The following is a 26982-nucleotide window of genomic DNA, read 5'->3' as shown; positions in this document are numbered from 1 at the left end:
TGCGGATAATACTGAGTAGCGTACTTACGGTTTTTAACTGTTAACAAAGACCCTGTTTGTACAGGGTAGATTTTTTAAGGTTTTGCGATACAGCACAAATAAGTTTTACGCCAAAGCCATAGTTCCAAGCTACTTATATAAGTGAAAAAAAAACGAGTTAACGTATTTTAGAAAAATAAAGAAACTTTTTAATATCTGAAGGACCTAACGTCGGAAATAATCAGAAAAATGAAATGAATAGATAATGAATAAATAAATAGTAAACCGTTACTATAATTATAATTATATAATTAAATAATTACAATTTATTAATGAACAAATTATAAACGATATAGTTTGCTTATGGACTAGACTGCAAATTCACATTTCCCAAAATATTTAATGGAGTATTTAAATTGCTGAAGCAAAATTCTAACATATATGGACAATTTCAATTACAGCAAATATGTACAAAAACGCTCGAGTCATAATCGCAGCTCTTCACTGTGTATGGGAATTCACCGGCCAAAGCGCGATAATAGGTCGATAATAACTATCGACAATAAACACGATAAAAATCATGCAGCTTCGCCATCCGAAACGCGGTAATAAGTCATGGTTGCAGCAATATCCAAAGCCTCGTAGAAAGCGAACTGCAGCCCATAATAACCGAAAGTTCAAATGTGCGTTTTTGAAGTAAAGTTTCAAACGTAAAAACTTGTATAGAGAGGCGATTGCCAGAGTGAACCGTTGAAGACCAGGCACCAAAGCCATAGGTTTATATCATCAACAGTAAGCTCAATCAGTTTCTCTTGATGAAGCGCTTTATGGCTTCCGCCTAATGAAAAACATTATATTGAAACTATAAAATCTTAAGAGCTAGACAGACATATCGTTTTTCGGAGTATAACCAGCTTTATTTATTCAAAATAGGCGTATTCTATAACAGTTTTCGATCAACGATTTTTTCTTAGATTAATGCTGATCTTGAGTGTTTTTTATAATATTGCATTTATGGAAACACTTTTTTAAAAATCTAAACTCAATTCTCACTCAGTACGCTTATTTACCCAGCAAAATTTCATTTTTGAGCGTCCACGTTTTACCAAGATTTTTACCAAAAAATGCTGCCTTTTCTGTGAAAAAGCTGATCTTTTGCATTAAAACGTTTATAAACGTTGAAAGAAAACGCTTCATTTGTGATACATTTTAACTAGCCCAAACACTGATGATTCTTAATCACATTGAAGGGGCTATTAACGGTTAAAATTATACCCTCATATCACGTACAATAGCTGATATTATATCCTTATACTAAGCTAGAATGTTTGGTTTGGTTGATATCGTTTGGCCAGTTTACCATAAACAGGAAGTTAAACCCTATTTTAGTTCTTAAATTGTGCCCAACCTCTTCTAGAAACAAGAGTGGTTACTTAGTCTACTTAGGACTTGGTCTAAATTAGGAAACGTTTCTTAATCCAATAAAAGTCAATCTTAGCCTAAATTCATGCTATAATCAAACTATCACAATATTATACACAAATGATAAGAATTTACGAGTGTACTTTTCCCTGAGCATTACCATATTTTATTAACCCACTAATGAGTAGTTTAGCGTATCGCATTGCAACGGCTCAAAACATTGCAACGGCTTCGTACAATGTTCATATAATGGGAAACAATATCATTGGGATGTTGGGAAAGCCATGAGATGGAAATTTGTTGTACGCATTTTAGTACAAAATTATTTTTCTAACCTTATTAAAAACAATATTTTTATCACCTGTTACAAAAAAATCAGGCGCACAATTAACAGGCACGATATAAATAATATTAGATTGTTACACCTATGCACAGGATTGTCACACGGTGAAAAATTCACTAGATTGTAGTAGATTTTTGGTTTACTGATTTTCTTCAATAATCTGGTGATTTATGTGCTCATTTACTGAATTTTTTGTTTAGGAAGCTTAAAAAATCACTAGAAATAGTGACAAATTACTAGGAGTGGCGACCCTGCATATGCATACAAATAATTGTGAAATGAAATTCTAAGTGTGTGAATAATTTTATAGAAGACTTTCAGTCATTTTTCAAAATTCAATTCCCTATTCAGCATTAATTTTTCAATATTCAGTTCATTCTACGTTCAAATGTAAGAAGATTGAGAGAAAAAGAAGAAACGAGGGCAAGGAGGGAACGAAGCAACTTCTAGGGTTGAATTTTCCTATTAATTTAAACATACTAAAAACTGAATCAAATTTAGGCTGATCATAACTTTGGTTTATACACACAGAAACTCTTTAACAACAAATGTATATTTTGAATCACTGGGAATAGTATTTTGTTACGGATTAAAATTCCAACAAATAATCTGAGGTATATATGCTGTATAATATTAGTTAAAAGTCTACACAATTATAGTAAAAAGCACTATTTATTTTGTTCGTTTACTTTCCGCCAAGTTATACACTGGAAGACTAACAAAGTATATAACTGGTTGAACTTTGGCCTTGATTTCTACATATAAGTTAGTACACATCTCAATTTTACCAGGTTGTCGCCTGGAAATTAATTTTTTTTAATTTTTGCATCCTTTTTCTAATTCTTATTCGTACAACATATTCTATTTTTCACTCTAGCATAATTCATTTAATTCTTTGTTTCTTTCTGTTTCAATGAATCTGTTTCAATCCCAGAAAAGTTATTTTTAGAAACCATGCTTTCAAAAATTCCATGGGGGGTCTTTCAAGGAAATATGGGAAAAGTATTTAAGCCAATTGACCCCCCCCCTTCTCTCTAAGGAAACATTTTGGACTAAGCGTACAAAACTTGCTTTGACGGGGTGTCATATGGCTTAGCTTGAAAAATATTAACAAATAAATTTTTAAGCCAAGTCAGGAGCAGTATTGAAATTTAAACCATTAAAAATAAAAGACAAACTTAAAATAAACGAAAAATGTCTTCATTAATACTGGTTGTTCCGTTTTAGGTCTAATGCTCCCTAGGATGTAAAATCATAGTATTTCTTCGATGGTGTCAGGTGGCGTCATTTTACTAGGTGCCATCCAATTTTATAGGTGATTAATACAAGCCTTAGAGGGGCTTGATCAACACCGCCCTATAAAAGGGCATCTTATTTGATTACTCCTTTCGCCATTACTTACCCAGTTTCATTTGAAAACGCAAGTGAAGATACTAAGACTCTTTTGCTCAGATTTGGAAATAGATTTTGAAAAATCTACGTACCCGATATTGAGGAGTGTTCGATTCAACCGTAGCAGAATAAGTGGCATAAGGCTGCGCATGATACTATAGGGAACAGAATCAGTGCAATAAGGTATAACAGCTATACCGGTATAACCGTTATAATAAGCGGGTATAACCGGTATAATGACATAATAAGAGGCACAAGGCTGCACATGGTGCTATAGGGAATAACCGGGTTGTGATAAGATCAGGTAAGGTTAGAAAAAAACAAACAAAAGTAGCTATAAATAAGAATATCAAGAATGCGAACTCTTAAGTAGCAACCAATAAGAAAATGAAATTTAGGATTTCCTAAGAGATAATTAAGGATATTAAAAAAAAAATAATTCACGGTTTCTCAGAAGCACAACAATTTTGCGAACCGGTTGACACTGAAGAAAAGAATGATCATAAATATATGTGTTGGCTTGTATATTAAGTTGATGCCATCCGGTAAAAAATTTTACGGACTGGCATATATTATTGGATCCTTAAAAAAAAGATTTCTTAGAATATAGTTTAGAATATCAAAGAGAAAATCTTCAGAATAAAATTATGGAATTCTAAAAAGTCACAACAATCTTAAAAATCCTTTGACACCTAAAAAGAAAATAAATATCCATATTTCTTGGATAATTAAGGCTTCTTCAAAAAATATCTAGGATATCTTAGAAGTCACAACAATTTTGCAAACCAGCTGACACTGAAGAAGAAAAGGATCTTAAATGTATGTGTTGGATTGTATATTAAATTGATGCCATCCATATACAAAAAAATATGGACTGGCATGTATCGCTGGATCCTGAAATAAGCATCAGGATTTCTTGGAATATAGTTTAGAATTTTTTGAAAGAAATTTCAAAACAAAATTAAGGATTTCTCAGAAGTCATAGCGATCTTACAAACCTCTTGACAATTAAAAGAAAACAAATTATCCAGATTTCCCATAAGCTAATTGAGGATTTTTCAAAATTGTTTAGGATATCTCAAAAGTCACAACAATTTGGCAAGACAGTTGACACCGAGGAACAAAATGATCATAAATGATTGTGTTGAATTGTATATTAAATTGATGCCATCCACATACAGAAAAATATGGACTGGCATGTATTACTGGATCCTGAAATAAGCATCAGGATTTCTCGGAATATAGTTTAGAATTTCTGAAAAAAGAAATCAGAACAAAATTAAGGATTTCTCAGAAGTCACAACAATCTTACAAACCTCTTGACGCTTAAAATAAAATAAATTATTCGGGTATCCCTAAAAATTTCAAAAGCACAAAAATGTTGTACACTGAAGACAGGTAAACCTAAAACAGGTAACAATGAAGAGTGAAACAGACATTAATGTAGGTGTTGGTTAATGTTAAATTGGTGCTGTCTTGACGGACTGGTGCCTGTCATCGGATCACAAAAAGGAAAAGAGTGACTTTTTAGGTCCCTTATTCATCTTTATGACAACTATATAACAACCATTATTCGAACAGAGATTCTTACTTTCCCATACAAATACTAAATAAAGAACACGTAGGGGAATATTTACTGAGTAAACACATTTAAATATATATCATAAGGTCTGAATATCATCAAAATCTTATTGATTTCAGGCAAGGGCGTATCCAGGATTTTTGTTTGGCGGTAATTTTTCTCGGTAGGGGGAAGATCACAAAAAACACTTTGAAAATGCGTCATAAATGTTTTTATTTGCGTTTTAGTTACGTTTTCATGAGTCGGACAAAAATTTCGAGAGGGGGGGGGGGAGTTCAAAGCCGGTAACCCTCTGGATACGGCCTTGATTTCAGGTTACTAAATATCCTCTATCACTATAAATACAAGTCACTGAATGTATAAAAAATACATATATTGGGAATAAAAGATAAACTTCTATGTGGTTGTAACAGTCTGAAAATTGTAAGTAGTACGAGCACAAGCTGTTCCACACTGTACTCGTTGCTTCGCATTGACATTGATTCCATCTCAGATTTATTTTATATCTTCTCTTTTGAAACTAGGTATTGACCGTTATTAACGTATTAAACGTCATCGAAAAGGGATTATAACTTGGTAGCCCTTCACATTGATTGCTTTACGATCACATGAAATCATTTACCATTGCTAAGAAAACTCATCATCACTTTCTCCTTCTTCTAAGGTTATTTGAAACTGTATTTTGTCACTTGGATTGGTTTGTGGTTCTGTTACAATAGAGGGTTCTGAGTCTTGAGGAGGACTGGGTGGAATCATACTTGCATACCACTCACGATTCTCCTCTAGAGTGTCGAGTATGTGTTGTGCATCCGGGTGAACAAGGTCTGCCCATGTTTCCCACAGAGGATGAACGATGTAGTCCATAAAACCAACCTGAAAAATATAAAATTAAACAAAAATGACCATAACTGACCTTGAGAGGCAAAAATATACGTAGAACCATATTGGGAGCAGGGAGGAGGGGAGGGGACAAAATTTGAAAAACAAGAGAACTGGAAAACTGTGTGAAGCACAAAAAAATTATCAGAATGTGGAACAGAGCAGGAAAGTAGGAAAAGGGATGAACGTTGACCCTATTGACTGCCATCATAAGGTGAGGAAATTTGCACAGGGTTTGCAATCTACGAAATTAAGGTCACTTATACTTTCAACCTAAGAGCTGATATGCCCTAGATTTAGGATTTTTCCTTCCTTCACAACAAGCTTATATCATGCTTGATATCAATTTTATAACAAACTTCTGCTGTAGTGAGTGTACTAAATTTTTCAATTTTACTATTTCATTTTTAAATTGTTAACTATCCCTATTATACTATTACTGTGCATTATCCAGATTACTTCTAAAATCAAATAAATTCGTCCAACAAATTATTCAATAGTTTAGATAATTAAAATTATAAAAACAATCATATATTTTAATATTTTTAAAAACTAATTTAACAATAAATCAGTATAATAAGATAATACATTACAATTATTCGGAATATATATTCAAACAATAAATGTAGAGTACCTGGAAAAGTACAAAGTAGGTTAGAAAGAAATAAAACTGAAATCTTGTTGAATTTTCGTTGCTGGAGAGCTTCTATTGTAGATAAAAAACTGACAGAACAACAATTGCCCCCCCCTCCCTCTCAATATTTTGATAAATACTTTGTTTTACATTTTCATTAAAGAGCCCCCTCCCATCATAGATTTTGAAAAAACCCAAGTGTGCGTTTCAAATAAAGATAAAAAGAATAGTTGCCTTCCCACATTTTCATGAATTAGCTAGACTGCTGGCCGGGGGAATCTCGGAGGTTATCAACATGTATTCCCGGGATAAGCATAAGTTAAGATCAATGTTCCGACTTTCCATATTCTCGCTTTCAAAGCAATACCGCAGCAGTGCTGAATAAGAGGTAAAAAATAGAAAGTATACCTGAGATTTTTCTATTGTTGTATCATTCCTATCGCACATAGGGGATATCTCATATCCTTCTATTCTTTCTTTGTCACCCTGTTGGAAAAATTCCTCCATTACAAGTTTGACCCAAGATTTGTACAATTCCAATGACTTTGTTGGATTACTGAGGTCAGCACAATGAATCATATTTTGAAGAACCTGGAAATTAAGACGTTAGCTAGTGACACTTGACAAACGCAAGAGCTTTCATGTCACAGAGCGATGAAAGCTAGATAGCATACAACACAGGCTTAGGTGATTTTCAAAGATAATCTTTTCCTCTTAAAACCTTCTAACGATCTGAATGTCATCTGCATTTCAGTTAAGACTGTATGTGTGTTGAACAGCTTTGTTTTATTTGTCAAAACATCGACAGCAAGGACTAAATGAACCAGAAGAAAAACTTAACACATATGCCATCTAGCAGGGTAAGTTCAGTTGCATGGCACCTATTAGACAGAGATAATTCATCTTAGAGATAATTCACCTTTTAAGCAATAACAATTAGATAACAGATAGGTGTACAACGTCCCAACTACGAAGCTTGTGGAGTGTATGAAGACATACACAACTTCGTCTTTAGCTGCAGAAAATGTGACAAAGAAATATTAAGGAATTGCCGTGAGAAGTCGTTTAAAGCAGTCACAATGCGTGCTATCCTGGGTCGTCCTACCTCCCCACCTTGGGGTAGAAAACTAAGCACAAGCCTTTTAGATAGATTAAAATTTTTGTTTAGACTACTCGTTTGGTTCGCGACCTTTACAAATTTTGTTGTTGTTTTTTTTTTTTTTCGTTCACCCCTTATATAATTTAATTTTAGAGTTATTTTATTTACTAGTATTTCCTCTGTTTATTTTTTATCAGTTTATCTGTGCTCTGTACGACATGTTATAAAGTATAAATGCATTTCCGATTATAAATGTGTTATATATGCATTATAATTGCATTATAATGACAAAGTGTAAATGTATTATTTGGGTTCTTATCTTATAACGGAGGCAATTACCACAGGAGAATAACCTTTACCAATTAGCAAGAAACAAGCGATACATATTTAAGTTTTAAGAATATTGTCTGAAGTGGTACCCAAGCAAGCTAGTGATCATGTAAGGCACAGAGAAATCAAATCATACGAACGCACGTGACCTATTGGTCGAACGCATCAAACCACAAACAACAACAGCAACAACTGGTGTACAACAAAAACTAGAAACAACTTTTCAGACGAGGAGATTGAGTAAGTGCCCTCTGGAAAACACCACCTAGCACACTAGCACCCTTTGGAAACAATAACCACCTAGCAACTTTCAGTTCAGATGTGGCAATGGGAATAGAAATTGGACGGAAGCAGATGGTGCAGTAGAATTGGATTGGGTGCAATGGGAATTAAGAACGATTAGTGTAGTCGCGGATCCACCCGGGGAGCGCACCCCCCTCCCTAAGGTAGTAGTACATTTGGGGGTAATATCATATTGTCATATAAAATATCATGTTTTTCGTAGAGACTGAACAGCTTTATATTTTTTATGGCGGGGTGGTTTTTATAACTTACTATTTTTTGTATCAGTATTTTTACATCATTGTGATTTAACAGATTTATTAGAACTTAAACTCTCAGCAGACTTTAGATCGAATTTGCGATCCTTTCCACAGCCTACCTACGGCGTATAATCGTTAGGGTTCCTTTTAAATTACTGGTATTTCTTTGTTTGCAAGTTTGCAAACAAACAAGGATTTGTTTTAGATTGATAAATTCAACTATAGCCACTTTGGGAGTTTATCTTGGGGGGGGGGGGATATTCTCTTTCTTATCAAATTAGTTCACTTAAACACTGAGCCTGTTAAAATATATCCCAATGAAAAAAGTCTTTTCTACGAAAAACCTTCTTCAAAAAGTATAAATATGCTCAGTCTCTCAACCTATTTACTGAATAGTTCAATACTTTTTGCACTTAAAAGCTAGCCTGCCGTCCCAAATTTATTTTTAAGATACAGATGAAGAGATAAATCCTTGGCGCTTTGAAATGAAAAGACAAAAAGAAGAGGAAAAGTTAATTAAGTTAGGTTAGGTTAGGAAAAGTTAATTAAGTTAATTAGAAAAATGGTTTCGGAACCTTCCCTCATTCTTTTTTTTTGCCTCATTGTATTTTTATTTGTTTGGCTATTTTAAAATTACTCTTCTTATTGCTTAGGTTTGTCATGGATATAATTTTAGGGACTTTTGAGAAATTATTGGAGAATTTTCAAAGCAGCGAATATTTTCAGTTAAATGAGAATAAGGAGAATAAAAATTTTTTTTTGGATTCAGCTTGCTCTTTGCTTCATATTCTGTCTGACCACTTCCGAGATGAACTCACTGAAAATTAAGATGCCCGAGATAAATGGATCAGTGAAAAAAAAATGAATTCCACCCTTCGTAAATATTCTACTTTGGCCACATCCCATGAAAGAACCAAGAAACCCCCTAGAAATCCCCCAAAAAACCTTTAGTCCTAACCTCTTAGGTTGGTTTAAATTTGATTTTAAGGGCTCAAAATTAATAAGTGAATATTAAAAAAAAGGGATTTGTTTCTAAATTAAGTAGAAGAAACTATGAGGTTAAATATATGGTTTTGGATTCAGATTTATTTTTTATTTTGGTCCTTTTTTCATAAAGAGATAGATATATTTATGAGCCTTGTTACCTAGAAATCAGGAAGGGAATTTATTTGGTCATGGATTTTTTTTTAATATCAACTAGATTTACTATTGTTTGTTTGTTTTAGTAATATTTTATCAATACTTATCAATACTTATCAATACTTTATCAATACTTATCAATACTTTATATAATACTTATCAATACTTTATCAATACTTTATCAATACTTATCAATACTTATCAATACCTTATCAATACTTATCAATACTTTATATAATACTTATCAATACTTTATCAATACTTTATCAATACTTCATCAATACTTATCAATACTTATCAATACTTTATCAATACTTATCAATACTTTATATAATACTTATCAATACTTTATCAATACTTTATCAATACTTTATCGATACTTATCAAAAGGATACTTTATCAATTCAGCACATGTTACTAATTGAAAAGTGACAAAATATTTTTGTATTCTTTTATATATTCTACCTTGATTTTTTTTTTCGCTACAAACTTATCTTAAGATAAAAGAGCCAGGAAATAACCTGGCTCTGACCTGAAGGGTCAAGAAACGGAGATCAGCACCACCGGTAGTGACTGTAAAGTCCAATGCCACATTCCACCTTTAGTTTTTTTTTACTGGTGTATATTGGGGACTCAAAATGTAATGAGAAGTTCTTGAAGAAGAGATTTCTTTCTGTTAAAATCAAGGAAGAACAGTAATGCTTTTAAAATCGCTTCCAGTTCTGGCTTATTTTTAGATTATTCTCTTTTATTTCTCTTTCTTCTTCTTCTCTTTCTTTCCCTTATATTCTCTAATATTTTCTCCCTTCTTCTTTCTGTGCACCTAATTCCTGCTTTCTAGCTTTATTTTTCATTTCCATTTTCACTTTCAATTTCCAACTTGCAAAACGAAAATTAATTTTCAGAGCTAGATGGTGAATATTTCTTAACCATTTTTATTCTTATTATAGCACCATTTCATTGTTTAATCTTTCGTGAGTTTAAAGTTTTTGTTTTTGCATTTTGCTTTTGGAAGGCTTAAGGCACCCGTTCATTTGTTAATGCTTCTTTATTTTAAGAGAATAAAGAATAGGCTCCAAGGGAAAGGTAAAGAAACAGTATATTATTCATTTGGAAAAAATAAATTAAACAAAGAATTATTTTCAGCTGACTCGACTCTTATTTTTCTCATTATTTGTCCTATTTAAATGGGTCTCGGAATTTTAAATACAAATGTTGAAGATCTAAGTTTAAGTTCATTTTTTCTATCTGAAAATTTTTTTTCTACATTTCTTTAGAAGGCAGTACAGATGGAACTCCACCTTGTGATTGGCAAAGAAGAACTTGATTGAGGTTGCGTTATCATAGCAGGGTAAGATAATGATTAGAAACATGAAATTCGTGGCAACTACAAAAGGATTTCTCTGTGATGGAAGTGCACAGAGATACAAGCTAGGATTGAGACATACGGGCAATTACTTATTCTACTTACTTTGGAATATACGCAGAATACTCCAGCATCCCTTTTTTTCGTCATTCTTTTTATTTGTCTTTCTTTCCCTTTGGCTGCTCAGTTTTAGATGTGAGAAGAATTTTCAAGGGGTTAATTGCTTCCGGAAGATAAATTTCTGGAGGAAGGGGAAAATTATCCAGGGGAACTGTTCCTGAGAATGGGGAAATTGTCCGGGGAATTTGCCGCAGGCAGAATTTTCCACAGGAAGATTTTTCAGGTGAAATATTCCGTGAGGGGGGAGGGAAGGGAAGGATTTAAAAGAAAGAATTAGCTGGACACCATTTTCTCTCTCTATTTAATAAAATAAATGTATAAGATTTACATTGAGAATCTTTCCCCTTTCCTTCAAAAATATTCTTGAAACTTTTTTTTAGAAGGTAATGTAGATGGAAATTGACTTTTTCTTAGATCAAGAAAAGAGACACTGAGAACTGAAGTTGTCAAAAGATTGTACAGCCATTACAAGTTCCATTACAAGATAATTTTATAATTGCAGTAGGAATAATGATTGTTCTAAGTTGTACCTAAAATTTCTTACAATTTAATTTGCATTTCACCAAAGCTTTTCGAAATACATATCCCTTTGACTGCTATCTGATTATCCTTTACAAGGCTTTTTTTCCATAACCCAAACAGAGCTAAAGGTATGACCCAAGTATTTCCTTTGAAAAAAAAATGACTCTTGGTATTTAAGTTCGCGTTCAAACAAAGGGAACAAATTTCATTTAAGATCACCTTTAAACATGTTTAAAAGGAACGCAGGGGGGAAACATCTTGAAGTATCAAGCGATTGAAATTCTTGTGCTATTGCTCAATGTTCCCAACATTCTTAGTTATTGCTTCGATCTCAACGACTCAGATATCTAATAGTTTGATCTCGAAGGATATATTCTCTAAAAAGATCCTTATCTGTCAAGTATAAAGTAATTGAAATTCTTTATACATTGCTCAATATTTTAAAGAGTTAAATTTACCCTTACTAGCCGTGACTTCAAAAAGATATATAGATATAAATAATATAGCAAAGGGCCAACCACACAATGAGAAGAAGGAAAACGCAGAGAAGACTTAAAAATTCGGATATAATAGAAACTGCACGATATCAGAAGGATGAAGTATAAACAACATTAAATAGAGAAACGAAATATCAAAACAAAATAGGAATGAGGAGGTTCGTCAAAAACCTAGAGAGTACAATTTATACAGAAAGCATAAGATAATGAGGAGAATTCTAAACCTGGAGAATACAGAAAAGATAAAGGGGATAGAAGATCTTCCATCCCTGTGTACGCATCTTTTTTAAAGTTTTTTTTTTTTTTTTAGATTAAAAACAGATTTGGAAATACCACTCTCCTATCGAAAAAACTTAATTTACCACCAAATTTCTAATATCCTATCCAACTAAAATTGTTAGGTTCTTTCACACTACGTCGTAGAACTTTCACACTTACATGTCTTAAGAATTTACGCTACATTGTGGAGTAAATCTTGCTCTTCACGTAAGCAGTGCTAAGTAGCACATAGAATTTTGCTCTACGTAAGTCTATGCTACTCTACAATAAGATAAAAAAGGGATAAAGGTCCCACGGGGCCATTCACGTCACATAAGGGTGTTGAAAACTGTCGATGTTTCAGTTACCGGTTTTTTCTTTGTTTTTGTTTTTTACAGGAAGGGGTTGCAAGCTCGGATTGAACTCTGGTCCATATTATGTTGTAGAAAAAAAAACTCAATAAAGATGGAATAAAATGGAGTTTCTGAATAAGAAACTAATAAATTTTGAAAAAAAAGTTCTAGAAAGCTTTTCACCCTTGATCAAAGCTTGAATCGCTATCTCAGTTCCACAGTTTTACTTTGCAAATAGTTTGCTAAAGATGATAATGATGAGTTCAAACGATGAATATGATGATTTTATAGATTTTTTCGGTTAATCTAGTGTAAAATACTTTATTTAAGTTTGAAAGGTTATGCTTGACTTGATGCTAGCAATGAAACTTGCATACACAGAGTAAAGTTGCTGGATGTTCCCTTTAAAGATCCTAATTTTGTTGTGATTTTTAATAAGCCAGTAAATTCATCTAGGGAAATATTTTTGTTTCTTCTATTACATTTCAATTCCCATTTTCCAAAAAACACACAAGAAGACCTTGATTATCGCTTAATCTCATTAATTAATGTAACCTCTCATTAATTAATGCAACTTTCAATATAACCAGAACAAATAACTTAGCAATCTTAGAAGCAACAAAAACGGAAAATCTTTAAAAGCTACTAATTTATACTGGCTACAACTGTCATAGAGGCCAACCATTTGCTTTTTTTAATTGAACGGCAACCGTTTAATTGAACGTGGCAACCGTGTCCTCTATGAAGATGCGAAGCCGGTTAAGGTTCCACACCATTTAATGTTGTCGAGAGAACAATTTGGCATTCAACTTTGTTGAGCTGGTTAAAATTGGTGTTAAAGTTCATTTTTGATTAGCTATTCTAGTTTAAAAAAACATTTTTGTTGATCAATTTCTGCTGACGTTGTTAAAACAATGATTGATTAATTAATTAATTTATTAATCTAAAGAACACATCATATATTTTCAACATCATTCAAAATTCCATACCTGAATTCGATCTGTATAATTGTCTAATAGCAAGATGCCAGAACCAGCCACTTTTTTTGTTTCAACCATTGTCTTGAGGTCAGCTAAAAGGGTCATATGCTTAGACATGTCCGTGGCTAGCACCTGAAAGAAAAGTCTCGATTCAGGTCTTTCAAAACAGCATTAGCGATATTTTTGAAGCGGTATAGCCTTGAAATAGAGCCACTAACTGATAATAACTTTACCAACGTCAATAGCACAACCTTGATGTAAACCTTACAAAATCTGTATATATATAAATAAGTTGTCTGTGTGTCTGTGTGTCGAATGACGTCATGTTTGTGTGTCGACTGACGTCATGTTTGTCAACTGACGAAATTACAAACCGGGACATCAGGACACAAATGACGACCGGGACACCGGGACATAGGGAATATAAATGACGACCGGGACACTCAAAGAGAAAGCGACCGGGACACAAGGAATGTTCGATTAGCAATCACCATCAACAAAGCACCGGGACACAAATGACGACCGGGACACAGGAAATATAAATGACGACCGGGACACTCAAAGAGAAATTACAGACCGGGACACCCGAACACAAATGACGACCGGGACAAAAATGACGACCAGGACACCGGGACACACGGAATATAAATGACGACCGCGACACTAAAAGAGCAATTACAGACTGGGACACCGGGACACAAATGACGACCGGGAGATATAAATGACGACGGGGACACAGGGAATGTTCGATTAGCAATCACCATCAACAAAGCTCAAGGGCAATCATTAGAATAATGAGGTATAGATCTGAATACAGATTGTTTTTCCCATGGACAATTATATGTTGCATGTTCAAGAGCGCTATCCCAACAGCTAGTAATAACATAAAATTCGTTGACGTCACCGACAAAGACTTAATGTAGACGTCATGGTGTCTTAACGTCAGTTGGAAGGCCATGACGTAAACATCTTTAAATAGCCTTAACCTGAGTGACATCAGCAAGAATTTCCTCATACAAGTGTCATTAATTAGCGTTGGCACAAGTAAAGTCAGCAACAAAGCCATGATGTAAACTTCACATACTCCTAAGATTGCTGACGTACGCGACAAAGCCTTGACGTGAGTTTAAAAACGAGCAGGTCCAAGTCATTTCCAGCACTAGAAGAGTTTAAAAGCAAAAATTGTAACAGAAATTCAAGTTCCATTTTAAACAAAGAAATCATGTTTTCTATCCCAGAATTGGAATTTGCCAAATGAATATTTGTATTTGCAAAAGATATTATGCAGTTCCAGAGTCAGAAAATGTCAACGAATTTTTTTCTGTTAAATTTATAGTACCGTGATCACTTGTATCACTGAAGAGAATAACTTAAAAATCGGATATAGTCGAATAACTCTTCTTGGAATACTTCTAATTCGTTTTCCTTTCTTGTTTTCTCAGTTACGCTTGACTTTATGGCTTGTACGCTAAATTAAATTCCCATGTTAAGTGTCCCCGCGAGCAGCACAAGAGAGGAAGAAGTTGGATAAACTTATCGTGGAATAATTTCTTAGACCACACTGATTTTCCATTTACCAAAAATTAAGCAAGAAAAAACGGATTTTAATTTCAAAAGACCAGTGAAAAAAACAACAAAAAGAAACAACACTCTAATTAAAAAATATTCCGAAGATTGTGTTTCTATAAAATAACTAGGAGGTATACTAATTATTTCAATTTTAGAGAAACTTGTGCCATTAAATTAGGGTATTAGCAATGGGAGGGCCCTTAAATCCACTATTAGCAAATATTTAAGTAGAGTATGTAGAAACTTCAGCTATAGAAACAATATTTTTTTAAACACAAATTTTTGGACAAATATATGGATAACATTTTATTCAGCATTTTATTATAACAGTTATTCAGAATAACGGGGAATCATAAATTGAAGGTTTGCTGGAACGTTTAAATAATTTGGGAGGGAATTGGTTTTTACAATTGAAAAAGAAACAAGAGAATAAGTTACCGTTTCTGGATGTTTCGATCCATAGAAATAATAATGAACTAGCTTATTCAATTTACCGTAAACCGACTAACAACAACCGTTATTTATCTTTCGCATAAAATTACCCGATCCAAGTAAAAAGAGGTATAGTTATTTCTTTAGTTGATAGTGTTGATACCCTAAAAATATGATTTCTCAAATAATTGAAAAAAATGGAAAAAAAGTTAATGGAGCCTGTAATATTAGAAGAAGATGGGTCAACTCAATCATCAAATTACATAACTTTGCTTTACATATATATATATATATATATATATATATATATATATATATATATATATATATATATATATATATATATATATATATATATATATATATATATATATATATATATATATATCTATATATATAAAAATAAGTTGTCTGTCTGTGGATGTGTGGATGAATGTGTGGATGGATGTGTCAGGTGACGTCACCTGAAAAAACTGGATTAGGTGACGTCAAAACTGAAAAAACTAAAAAAAGGCAAAAACTACAAAAAAAACTAAAAACTAATAAAAAAAATAAAAAAGCTAAAAAACTAAAAAAACTATAAAGGTAAAAACCAATAAAAAACTAAAAAAAAAACTGAAAAAACTAAAAAAAGGCAAAAACTACAAAAAAAAACTAAAAACTAATAAAAAAAGTAAAAAAGCTAAAAAACTAAAAAAACTAAAAAAACTAAAAAAAGGTAAAAAACTAAAAAAAATAAAAAATAAAAAAAAACTAAAAAAAAGGAAAAAACTGAAAAATAAGCTAAAATAAAGGTAAAAACCAATAAAAAACTAAAAAAAAAAAGGAAAAAACTAATAAATGACGACACTCAAAGAGAAAGCGACCAGGACAAAAAACTAAAAAAAAAGGCAAAAACTACAAAAAAACTAAAAACTAATAAAAAAAATAAAAAAGCTAAAAAACTAAAAAAACTAAAAAAAGGTAAAAAACTAAAAAAACTAAAAACTAAAAAAAAACTAAAAAAGGTAAAAACTAAAAGAACTAAAAAAGAAAAAAATAAATGACGACACTCAAAGAGAAAGCGACCAGGACAAAAGGAATGTTCGATTAGCAATCAACAAAGCACCGGGACACAGGGAGTATAAATGACGACCAGGACACAAGTAAAAAAAAAAATTAACAAAACTAAAAAGAAGGTAAAAACTACAAAAAAACTAAAAAGAAAAAAAAACTAAAAACTAATAAAAAAACTAAAAAATCTAAAAATCTAAATAAACTAAAAAAGAAAAAAAAAGGAAAAAAATAAAGGAGAAAAACAAAACTAAAAAACGAATGTATATACAGACCGGTACACCGGGATACAAATGACGACCGGGACACAGGGAATATAAATAACGACCGGGACACAGGGACACAACTACAACGGGGACACCGGGGGAAACAGGGGGATATAAATGACGACCGGGACAAAAAAACTAAAAAGAAATAAAAACTAAAAACTAATAAAAAAAACTAAAAAATCTAAAAATCTAAATAAGCTAAAAAAGAAAAAAAAAGGAAAAAAATAAAGGAGAAAAACAAAACTAAAAAACGAATGTATATACAGACCGGGACACCGGGATACAAATGATGACCGGGACCCGGGACACAGGGAATATAAATGACGACCGGGACACAGGGACACAACTACAACGGGGACACCGGGGGAAACAGGGGGATAACCTGACAATCTATTTATATGCAAAGACAATGGGACAGCAAAGAATGTTGTATATTCGCAAGTTTTACGTAGTTAAAACCATATATATATATATATATATATCTATATTCACAGGTGGGACATAGGGACACAACTACAATGGCGCGTAACTATTATGGCGCGTAACGACTTACGCGCGCGGGGGGGCTTGGGGGGGGCGCGAAGCGCCCCCACCAACTAGGTGTTGGGGTGGCGCGAAGCGCCACCCCAACAGCTAGTATATATATATATATATATTTATATATATATATATATATATATATCTACTAGCTGTTGGGGTGGCGCTTCGCGCCACCCCAACACCTAGTTGGTGGGGCGCTTCGCGCCCCCCCAAGCCCCCCGCGCGCGTAAGTCGTTACGCGCCATATTAGTTACGCGCCATTGTAGTTGTGTCCCTGTGTCCCACCTGTGAATAGAGATAGATATAAATATATGTTTTTAACTACGTAAAACATGCGAATATACAACATTCTTCGCTGTCCCATTGTCTCTGCATATAAATAGATTGTCAGGTTTACTGACTCTTGAACATGCAACATATAATTGTCCATGGGAAAAACAATCCGTATTCAGATCTATACCTCATTATTCTAATGATGTGTCCCTGTGTCCCGGTCGTCATTTGTGTCCCGGTGTCCCAGTTTGTAATTTCTCTTTGAGTGTCCCGGTCGTCATTTATATTCCCTGTGTCCCGGTGTCCCGGTCGTCATTTGTGTCCCGGTGTCCCGGTCTGTAATTTCTATTCGAACAATCCCTGTGTCCCGGTCGTCATTTATATATCCCGCCTGTGCCCCCGGCGTCCCCGTTGTAGTTGTGTCCCTGTGTCCCGGTCGTCATTTATATTCCCTGTGTCCCGGTCGTGATTTGTGTCCGGGTGTCCCAGTCTGTAATTTCTCTTTGAGGTTCCCGGTCGTCACTTATATTCCCTCTGTCTCGGTCGTCATTTGTGTCCCGGTCTGTAATTTCTCTTTGAGTGTTTTTTCTTTTTAGTTTTTTACCTTTTTTCTTTTTTTCAGTTTTCTTTTTCTTCTTTATTTTTCAGCGTCACTATGAAGTACATATCGACGAACCTTTGTTTTTTTAACTTAAATCTGGTAGGCATTGATGACCTTATCCAAGTCAAAATCCCAAACCCAATCATCATCGCTATCATTTTCAGTTTTGATATGTTTTGACTCTCGCTGTCCAGGTGGATTTTCATCTAACTGCGCGGTTTTGCGTTCTTTAGCCGCAAGCCTGTTTTCTTGCTGTTCTTGTGATTCCTCGGAACGCTTTCTTTTCTTACTTATTTCATGACGTCAGCCGACACAGAAACATGACGTCACCTGATCCACAGATCCACAGACAGACAACTTATTTTTATATATATAGAATATATATAAAAATAAGTTGTCTGTCTGTGTGTCTGTCTGTCAGGTGACGTCATGCTTCTGTGTCGACTGACGTCATGAAGTTAGTTGTCGTCATTTTTGCTATGACGGTGACGTCATTAAAGATATTTAAGACATATATGTTCACGTAGAAATCTATTAATGTTTAAGTTTAAAATGACTGATGAACTTACAATGGCAAAAGCCGATGAAGATGCTCAAAGAGTCTATGCCAAAAAACTTGCTGCTGATAGAGAAAGTCAGAAAAGAAAGCGTGCCGAGGAATCACAAGAACAGCAAGAAATCAGGCTTGCTGCTGATAGAGAAAGTAAGAAAAGAAAGCGTGCCGAGGAATCAGAGCAACCTGAAAGTTATCGCCTGGCATTCAGGTACAACCCAGTCGATGATTATAGCTTGAGTAGATGTGTTCAAATCGGGACAATGTCTAAAATTTGTCCCTATTGCAAGGCCTTGAAATTCAATGGTGAAACAATGGGAATGTGTTGCACCTCAGGAAAAGTTAAACTTCCTCTATTGGCTGCACCACCAGAGCCATTGAAGACTTTCCTTACTGGAACTACGTCAGAATCTAAGCGTTTTTTGTCACAAATCAGAAAATACAACTCATGTTTCCAAATGACGTCGTTTGGAGCCCAAATCGAAAATCCAGATCAATTTATGTCTACTTTCAAAGTAAAAGGGCAAATTTATCATAGAGCAGGGTCCCTTCTACCATTCTCAGGCGAGAATCATAAATTTTTACAATTGTACTTCATCAGTGATAGAAATTCTGAATTGAATGCACGTTGCGAAATTTCTCCCAACGTTGAAAGGACAATCGTTTCCCAATTGCAACATCTTTTCCACGAAAATAATAATTTAGTGCGTCTGTTCAAAACAGCCATCGATTTGATGCCTACTGATACGCATAAAATTGTTATTTCCGCTGACAAAACGCCTCCTGGCCAACATGTGCGTAGATACAATGCTCCAACTATCGACGAAGTGGCAATCGTTATGGTCGGTGATCAGTTTTTACCTCGAGATATTATTCTTCATAAGCGAAACGCTCAGTTGTTAAGAATTGCTGAAACTCATCGATGCTACGATGCCCTACAATATCCTATCATTTTTTGGGATGGAGCCGACGGCTATCACTTTAATATTAAATTGATGAATCCAGCCACTAACAAAGAAATGAATAAGAAATGCAGTGCAATGCATTATTATTCCTATAGACTAATGATTCGGCAGGATGAAGAAAATTATATTTTAAAATGCCGTGAATTGTTTCACCAATTTGTCGTTGATATGTATGCTAAAATTGAATCAGAACGTTTGCTATATATCCGCCTGAATCAGACCAAGCTCCGCTCTGAACAATACATTCATTTGCGAGATGCAGTTATAAATGACGGTAATACCACAAACGTTGGAAGATTAACAATTTTACCTTCGTCATACGCTGGCAGTCCCCGTCATATGCATGAATATGCTCAAGATGCTATTGCGTATGTTCGTCTCTATGGTCGTCCAGATTTATTTATTACATTTACATGTAATCAATCTTGGGACGAGATACTGCAGCTTTTACTTCAAGGACAATCGGCGGTTCATAGGCATGACATTACGGCCCGTGTCTTCCGGCAAAAGTTGAAATCACTGATAAACTACATAGTAAAACTTGAAGTGTTTGGGTCAGTGCGATGCTGGATGTACTCAGTGGAATGGCAAAAACGAGGTTTGCCACACGCACATATACTAATCTGGCTACATAAAAAAATTACTTCGAACGAAATTGATGATGTGATTTCCGCTGAAATACCTGATAAAAATGTCGATAAGGGGTTACATGATATTATTGTAAAAAATATGATACATGGACCTTGCGGTGCACTGAACGAAAATTCACCATGCATGGCCAAAGGAAGGTGCACAAAGCAATATCCTCGACTTTTAGTATCAAACACAATTACTGTCAATGATGGTTACCCACAATACAGAAGAAGATCTACTGAAGATGGCGGTAAAACAGCAATAATAAAGAAGCGTAACGGTACCACCATCGAAGTAGATAACCAGTGGGTTGTTCCATATTCCCCATTATTATCAAAAACATTTAATGCACACATAAACGTTGAATACTGTAACTCCGTAAAGGCAATCAAATACATATGTAAATACGTCAACAAAGGCAGTGACATGGCAGTTTTTGGCTTGCAGCCCGAAATCAAAGATTTCGACGAAATCGTACAATATCAGGCTGGAAGATACATAAGCAGTAATGAAGCTGTTTGGCGAATTCTTTCATTTCCGATACATGAACGTAGTCCAGCTGTTGTTCACTTAGCGGTACATTTACAGAATGGTCAACGTGTTTATTTCACGGAAACCAACGTGCAACAAAGAGTCCTGAATCCACCGGATACAACATTAATAGCTTTTTTTTCGCTTTGCAAAAATGATTCTTTTGCAAAAAAACTGCTGTATACTGAAGTGCCTTCGTATTACACGTGGAATACTAAAAATAAAGTATTTGAACGTCGAAAACAGGGTAAGTCAGTCGACGGCCAACCTACCATCTTCAAAGATACCACGATAGGAAGACTCTACACCGTTCACCCCAATCAACATGAATGCTTCTTTCTACACCTGCTTTTGGTGAATGTACCCGGTCCGACATCCTTTGAGTATTTGAGAACTGTAAACGGTACAATACATGACACTTACCGTAGTGCATGCCAAGCTCTGAATTTATTGGAGAATGACCAACACTGGGATAACTGCATCAATGACGCGTGCGAAACGTCAACCCCAAGTCAAATTCGTGCATTGTTTGGCATCATTTTAAGAACTTGCTCTCCATCAGCTCCTACAGAGTTATGGGAAAAATATAAGTCAAAAATGTCCGAAGATATACTCTATCGAAAACAGTTAGAGACGTCAGATATGACTTTTGATTTTACATCAGAAATTTATAACTACACTTTAGTTATTATAGAAGATTTGTGCGTACGTATGGCAAACAAACCTCTTCAGGATTTGGGAATGCCTTCACCTAACCGTATCGCTGCTGTTTCGACATGTGTAGAATTGGATCGTGAACAAAGTTACAGTACGAGTGATCTATTGTCGTATGTACAAAATAACATTTCCAGGTTAACGTCGGAACAAAAAGACATTTATGATACGATAATGCATTGTGTCGATAACAACGCTGGAGAAATTTTCTTTTTGGATGCGCCAGGAGGTACTGGTAAAACATTTGTGATAAAACTGATTCTGGCATCAATTCGATCAAAAAATGATATAGCGTTGGCAATTGCGTCGTCCGGAATAGCCGCAACATTGCTGCCTGGTGGAAGAACTGCTCATTCCGCTTTGAAATTGCCTCTGAATTTGCATTCTACAGAAACTCCCACGTGCAATATTTCCAAATCATCTGGGATGGGTAAAGTATTGCAGCAATGCAAACTTATTATTTGGGATGAGTGCATAATGGCACACAAAAAATCGCTCGAGGCTCTGGATCAATGCTTGAAAGATTTGAGAGGGAAGTCGAAACCCTTTGGCAGCACATTAATATTGCTTGCGGGAGATTTCAGGCAAACATTACCTATAATACCTAGATCAACTCCTGCAGACGAAATGAATGCTTGCCTGAAAAATTCTAATTTATGAGCACACGTAAAAATATTAGAATTAACTACAAATATGCGTGTCCGATTGCAAAACGATGACTCTGGTCAAACATTTTCAGATCAATTGCTGGCAATTGGAAACGGAAAGCTCCCAGTAGACTCAATTTCAGGACGTATACAACTACCTGCTGATTTCTGTAATTTAGTGACGTCCAAAAATGAATTGATTGAAAAAGTATTTCCGAATATTCTAAAAAATTATAAAAATAATAAATGGCTAAGTGAAAGAGCGATTCTCGCACCCAAAAATATAGACGTCCACGAAATCAACAATATTGTTTTGACCAAGATTCGAGACCAGGCAGTCCTTTACAAGTCAGTCGACACAGTTTTGGAACCAAATGAAGCGGTTAATTATCCATCTGAATTTTTAAATTCCATAGATCTTTCAGGGTTTCCACCACACGTGCTACAACTAAAAATAGGCGTACCAATAATACTTTTAAGAAATATAAACCCACCAAAGCTTTGCAATGGCACTCGACTTGCCGTAAAAAAACAATGGAAAACCTAATAGAGGCCACAATCTTGACAGGGCCTTTTGAGGGTGAGGCTGTTCTTATTCCTCGCATTCCCATGATTCCAACGGATCTGCCTTTTCAATTTAAAAGATTGCAATTCCCAATTCGATTAGCATTTGCAATCACCATTAACAAAGCTCAAGGTCAATCATTAGAAAAATGTGGTATAGATCTTAATACTGATTGTTTTTCCCATGGACAATTGTACGTTGCATGTTCGAGGGTCGGTAAACCTGACAATCTATTTATATGCAGCGACAATTGGACAGCGAAGAATGTTGTATATTCGCAAGTTTTACGCAGTTAATTTGTATTGCATCTATCTATCTATCTATCTATATAAAAACGAGTTGTGTGTATGCATGTTTGTTTGTTTGTAAAAAGAGCGTTTGCACATGATGACATTATTAGTACATACGGCTTTGTATATGCACAGACAATGGGAAAGCCAAGAATGTTGTATATTCGCAATTTTTACGTAATTTGAAACACATATATAAATCTATCTATATTCACAGGTGGGACACAGGGACACAACTACAATGGCGCGTAACGACTTACGCGCGCGGGAGGGCTTGGGGGGGGGGCGCGAAGTGCCCCACCAACTAGGTGTTGGGGTGGCGCGAAGCGCCACCCCAACAGCTAGTAGGGAATATAAATGACGACCGGGACACAAGGAAAGTTCGATTAGCAATCACCATCAACAAAGCACCGGGACACAAATGACGACCGGGACACAGGGAGTATAAATGACGACCAGGACATAAGTAAAAAAAAATTAAAAAATAAAAAAAGGTAAAAACTACAAAAAAACTAAAACGAAAAAAATTAAAAACTAATAAAAAACTAAAAAAGCTAAAAAGCTAAAAAAACTAAAAAAGAAAATAAAATGAAAAAAGAAAAAAAAAATGAAAAATAAAGGAGAAAAACAAAACTAAAAAAAAGAAAAAAAACTAAAAAAGGTAAAAAACTAAAACCTAAAAAAAGACCAATTCAAAAACGAATGTATATACAGACCGGGACACAAATGACGACCGGGACACCGGGACATGACGACCGGGACACAGGGACACAACTACAACAGGGACGCCGGGGGGCTCAGGGGGATATATAAATGACGATGGCGACACAGGGAATCGTCGATTAGCAATCACTATCAACAAAGCTCAAGGGCAATCATTAGAATCATGAGGTATAGATCTGAATACGGATTGTTTTCCCATGGACCATTATATGTTGCATGTTCAAGAGTCGTTAAACCTGACATTCTATTTATATGCACAGACAATGGGACAGCAAAGAATGGTGTATATTCGCAAGTTTTACGTAGTTAAAAACATATATATATATCTATATATATAAAAATAAGTTGTCTGTCTGTCTGTCTGTGGATCAGGTGACGTCATGTTTCTGTGCTGACTGACGTCATGAAATTAGTTGTCGTCATTTTTGCTTTGACGGTGACGTCATTAGACCGAGACAGAGGGAATATAAGTGACGACCGGGAACCTCAAAGAGAAATTACAGACTGGGACACCCGGACACAAATCACGACCGGGACACAGGGAATATAAATGACGACCGGGACACAGGGACACAACTACAACGGGGACGCCGGGGGCACAGGCGGGATATATAAATGACGACCGGGACACAGGGATTGTTCGAATAGAAATTAGAGACCGGGACACCGGAACACAAATGACGACCGGGACACCGGGACACAGGGAATATAAATGACGACCGGGACACTCAAAGAGAAATTACAAACTGGGACACCGGGACACAAATGACGACCGGGACACAGGGAATATAAATGACGACCGGGACACAGGGACACATCATTAGAATAATGAGGTATAGATCTGAATACGGATTGTTTTTCCCATGGACAATTATATGTTGCATGTTCAAGAGTCAGTAAACCTGACAATCTATTTATATGCACAGACAATGGGACAGCGAAGAATGTTGTATATTCGCATGTTTTACGTAGTTAAAAACATATATTTATATCTATCTCTATTCACAGGTGGGACACAGGGACACAACCACAATGGCGCGTAACCCCACCAACTTGGTGTTGGGGTGGCGCGAAGCGCCACCCCAACAGCTAGTATATATATATAAAAATAAGTTGTCTGTCTGTCTGTCGAGTGACGTCATGTTTGTGTGTCGACTGATGTCATGTTTGTCGACTGACGTTATTATAAGGATTGAGCTGTATGTCGTCATGAAGTTGTTTGTCGACTGACGTCATGTTTGTCAACTGATGAAATTACAGACCGAGACACCGGGACACAAATGACGACCGGGACACCGGGACACAGGGAATATAAATGACGACCGGGACACTCAAAGAGAAATTACAGACTGGGACACCGGGACACAAATAACGACCGGGACACAGGGAATATTAATGACGACCGGGACACAGGGACACAACTACAACGGGAACGCTGGGGCACAGGGGGGATATATAAATGACGACCAGGACACAGGGAATGTTCGAAGAGAAATTACAGACCGGGACACCGGGACACAGGGAATATAAATGATGACTGGGACACTCAAAGAGAAATTACAGACTGGGACACCGGGACATAACGGGGACGCCGGGGGGCACAGGGGGATAAATAAATGACGACGGGGACATAGGGAACGTTCGATTAGCAATCATCATCAACAAAGCTCAAGGGCAATCATTAGTATAATGAGGTATAGATCTGAATACGGATTGTTTTTCCCATGGACAATTATATGCTGCATGTTCAAGAGTCGGTAAACCTGACAATCTATTTATATACACAGACAATAGGACAGCGAAGAATGTTGTATATTCGCAAGTTTTACGTAGTTAAAAACATATATATATATCTATCTATATTCACAGGTGGGACACAGGGACACGCGAAGCGCCCCCACCAACTAGGTGTTGGGGTGGCGCAAAGCGCCACCCCAACAGCTAGTATATATATATATATATATATATATATATATATATATATATATATATATATATATATATATATATATATGTATATATATATATATATATATATATATATATATATATATATATATATATATATATATATTTAATTTTCCACGATTTCATTTTATTTTGAAAGGGGTTGACACGGTTGCAGCATTTCACTTACTTGAGGTAATTCTCTTTATTTAAGTTTGGCTTCATAGATCATTGATATTATTTATAGTAATTACTTGTCGTATTTTTTAAACTTGACTTCATAATTCATTACACTTTCTTGTTCTAGGTTTTATATTCCATTTCTTGAACCTTCAATCAGGGTAATTCCCGTTCATTTTCGGTGTGACATGTTATGTGAGCTAATTTCTGCTTATTTGAAACTTTAAATTTGCTTTGTTTTTTGTTAAAAAACTTTATTTTTATCTTAATTTTAGTGAAAACTCAAAAAGTTGTGAGAAACCTACAATTAACACTTATATTGCCATCTTTTTAGTAACTTCCATGTAATGAACTATTTAAAAATCAACTCAACCACATTAAGAACTGTCGTGATCTTAAATCTTAATTTCTATTTTTAAAAGATAGATATGCTACTGGAATTGTGTTATTTTTTTTTGGTACTAAGGAATTTAAAAACAAGACCAGGAGTAGAGTGCTGGAGAGTAACTACAAGTGACTTGACTAGTTTATTTTTCAATATAAAATCGAAAGAGAGTCTTGGCAACAAATACCGCGTTTAGTTAAAAGTAACAATTAAGTATATTAGAATTAGGATTCAGATGGGTGCCAATTATCGACTGAGAAAATGTGGGTTGAATTCCTTTTTCCGGATAAACTGTGAGTTTATCCACTATATGATATTTTAGTGGATGGAATGGGATAATTTAGTGTAGACACAATTTCATTCGGCATTCGGCCCTCATAGGCTTGTTATCATGACGTCACATTTCTGGTTTTTATATTTTTAGTTTTTCTATTTTTCTAAATTATTTAGCCTATGTTCATTCTCATGGTTCCAAGATGCGACTCTCATAATTTATCACACTTCTACCTTGATTAGTTTAACTTTTTTCGGTAGTAAAGGAAAGGTCTGAAAATTAAAAAAAACACAATACCTGATTTTATATACATAATTATGTTAAATTAATAATTAACGTGGTAATTATTAAATAGTTGGAGTGATGACCTGCTACAGGTAACCTTTAAATCAGCCTCTAC

The 26982-nt window shown here is 34.9% G+C and overlaps 1 protein-coding gene across 12 annotated transcripts in view; it reads right to left on the bottom strand.

Moving 5' to 3' along the window:
* Positions 1 to 271: 271 nt before the first annotated feature.
* Positions 272 to 26982, bottom strand: part of LOC136034471 (3',5'-cyclic-AMP phosphodiesterase-like) — a 387364-nt gene continuing 360653 nt past the window's right edge. For all 12 annotated transcript variants that reach the window (XM_065715671.1, XM_065715672.1, XM_065715670.1 and 9 more), the window contains 3 exons: positions 13448 to 13570; positions 6640 to 6822; positions 272 to 5591 (listed from right to left, as the gene is read on the bottom strand). In XM_065715671.1, the coding sequence (XP_065571743.1) occupies positions 5346 to 5591; positions 6640 to 6822; positions 13448 to 13570 (552 nt within the window). In that variant the 3' untranslated portion in view covers positions 272 to 5345. The remainder of the gene's footprint in view (positions 5592 to 6639; positions 6823 to 13447; positions 13571 to 26982) is intronic.

Source organism: Artemia franciscana, chromosome 13 (assembly GCF_032884065.1).
Source record: "Artemia franciscana chromosome 13, ASM3288406v1, whole genome shotgun sequence".
NCBI classification, from domain to species: domain Eukaryota; kingdom Metazoa; phylum Arthropoda; class Branchiopoda; order Anostraca; family Artemiidae; genus Artemia; species Artemia franciscana.
This window is presented reverse-complemented; position numbering and strand designations above follow the sequence as displayed.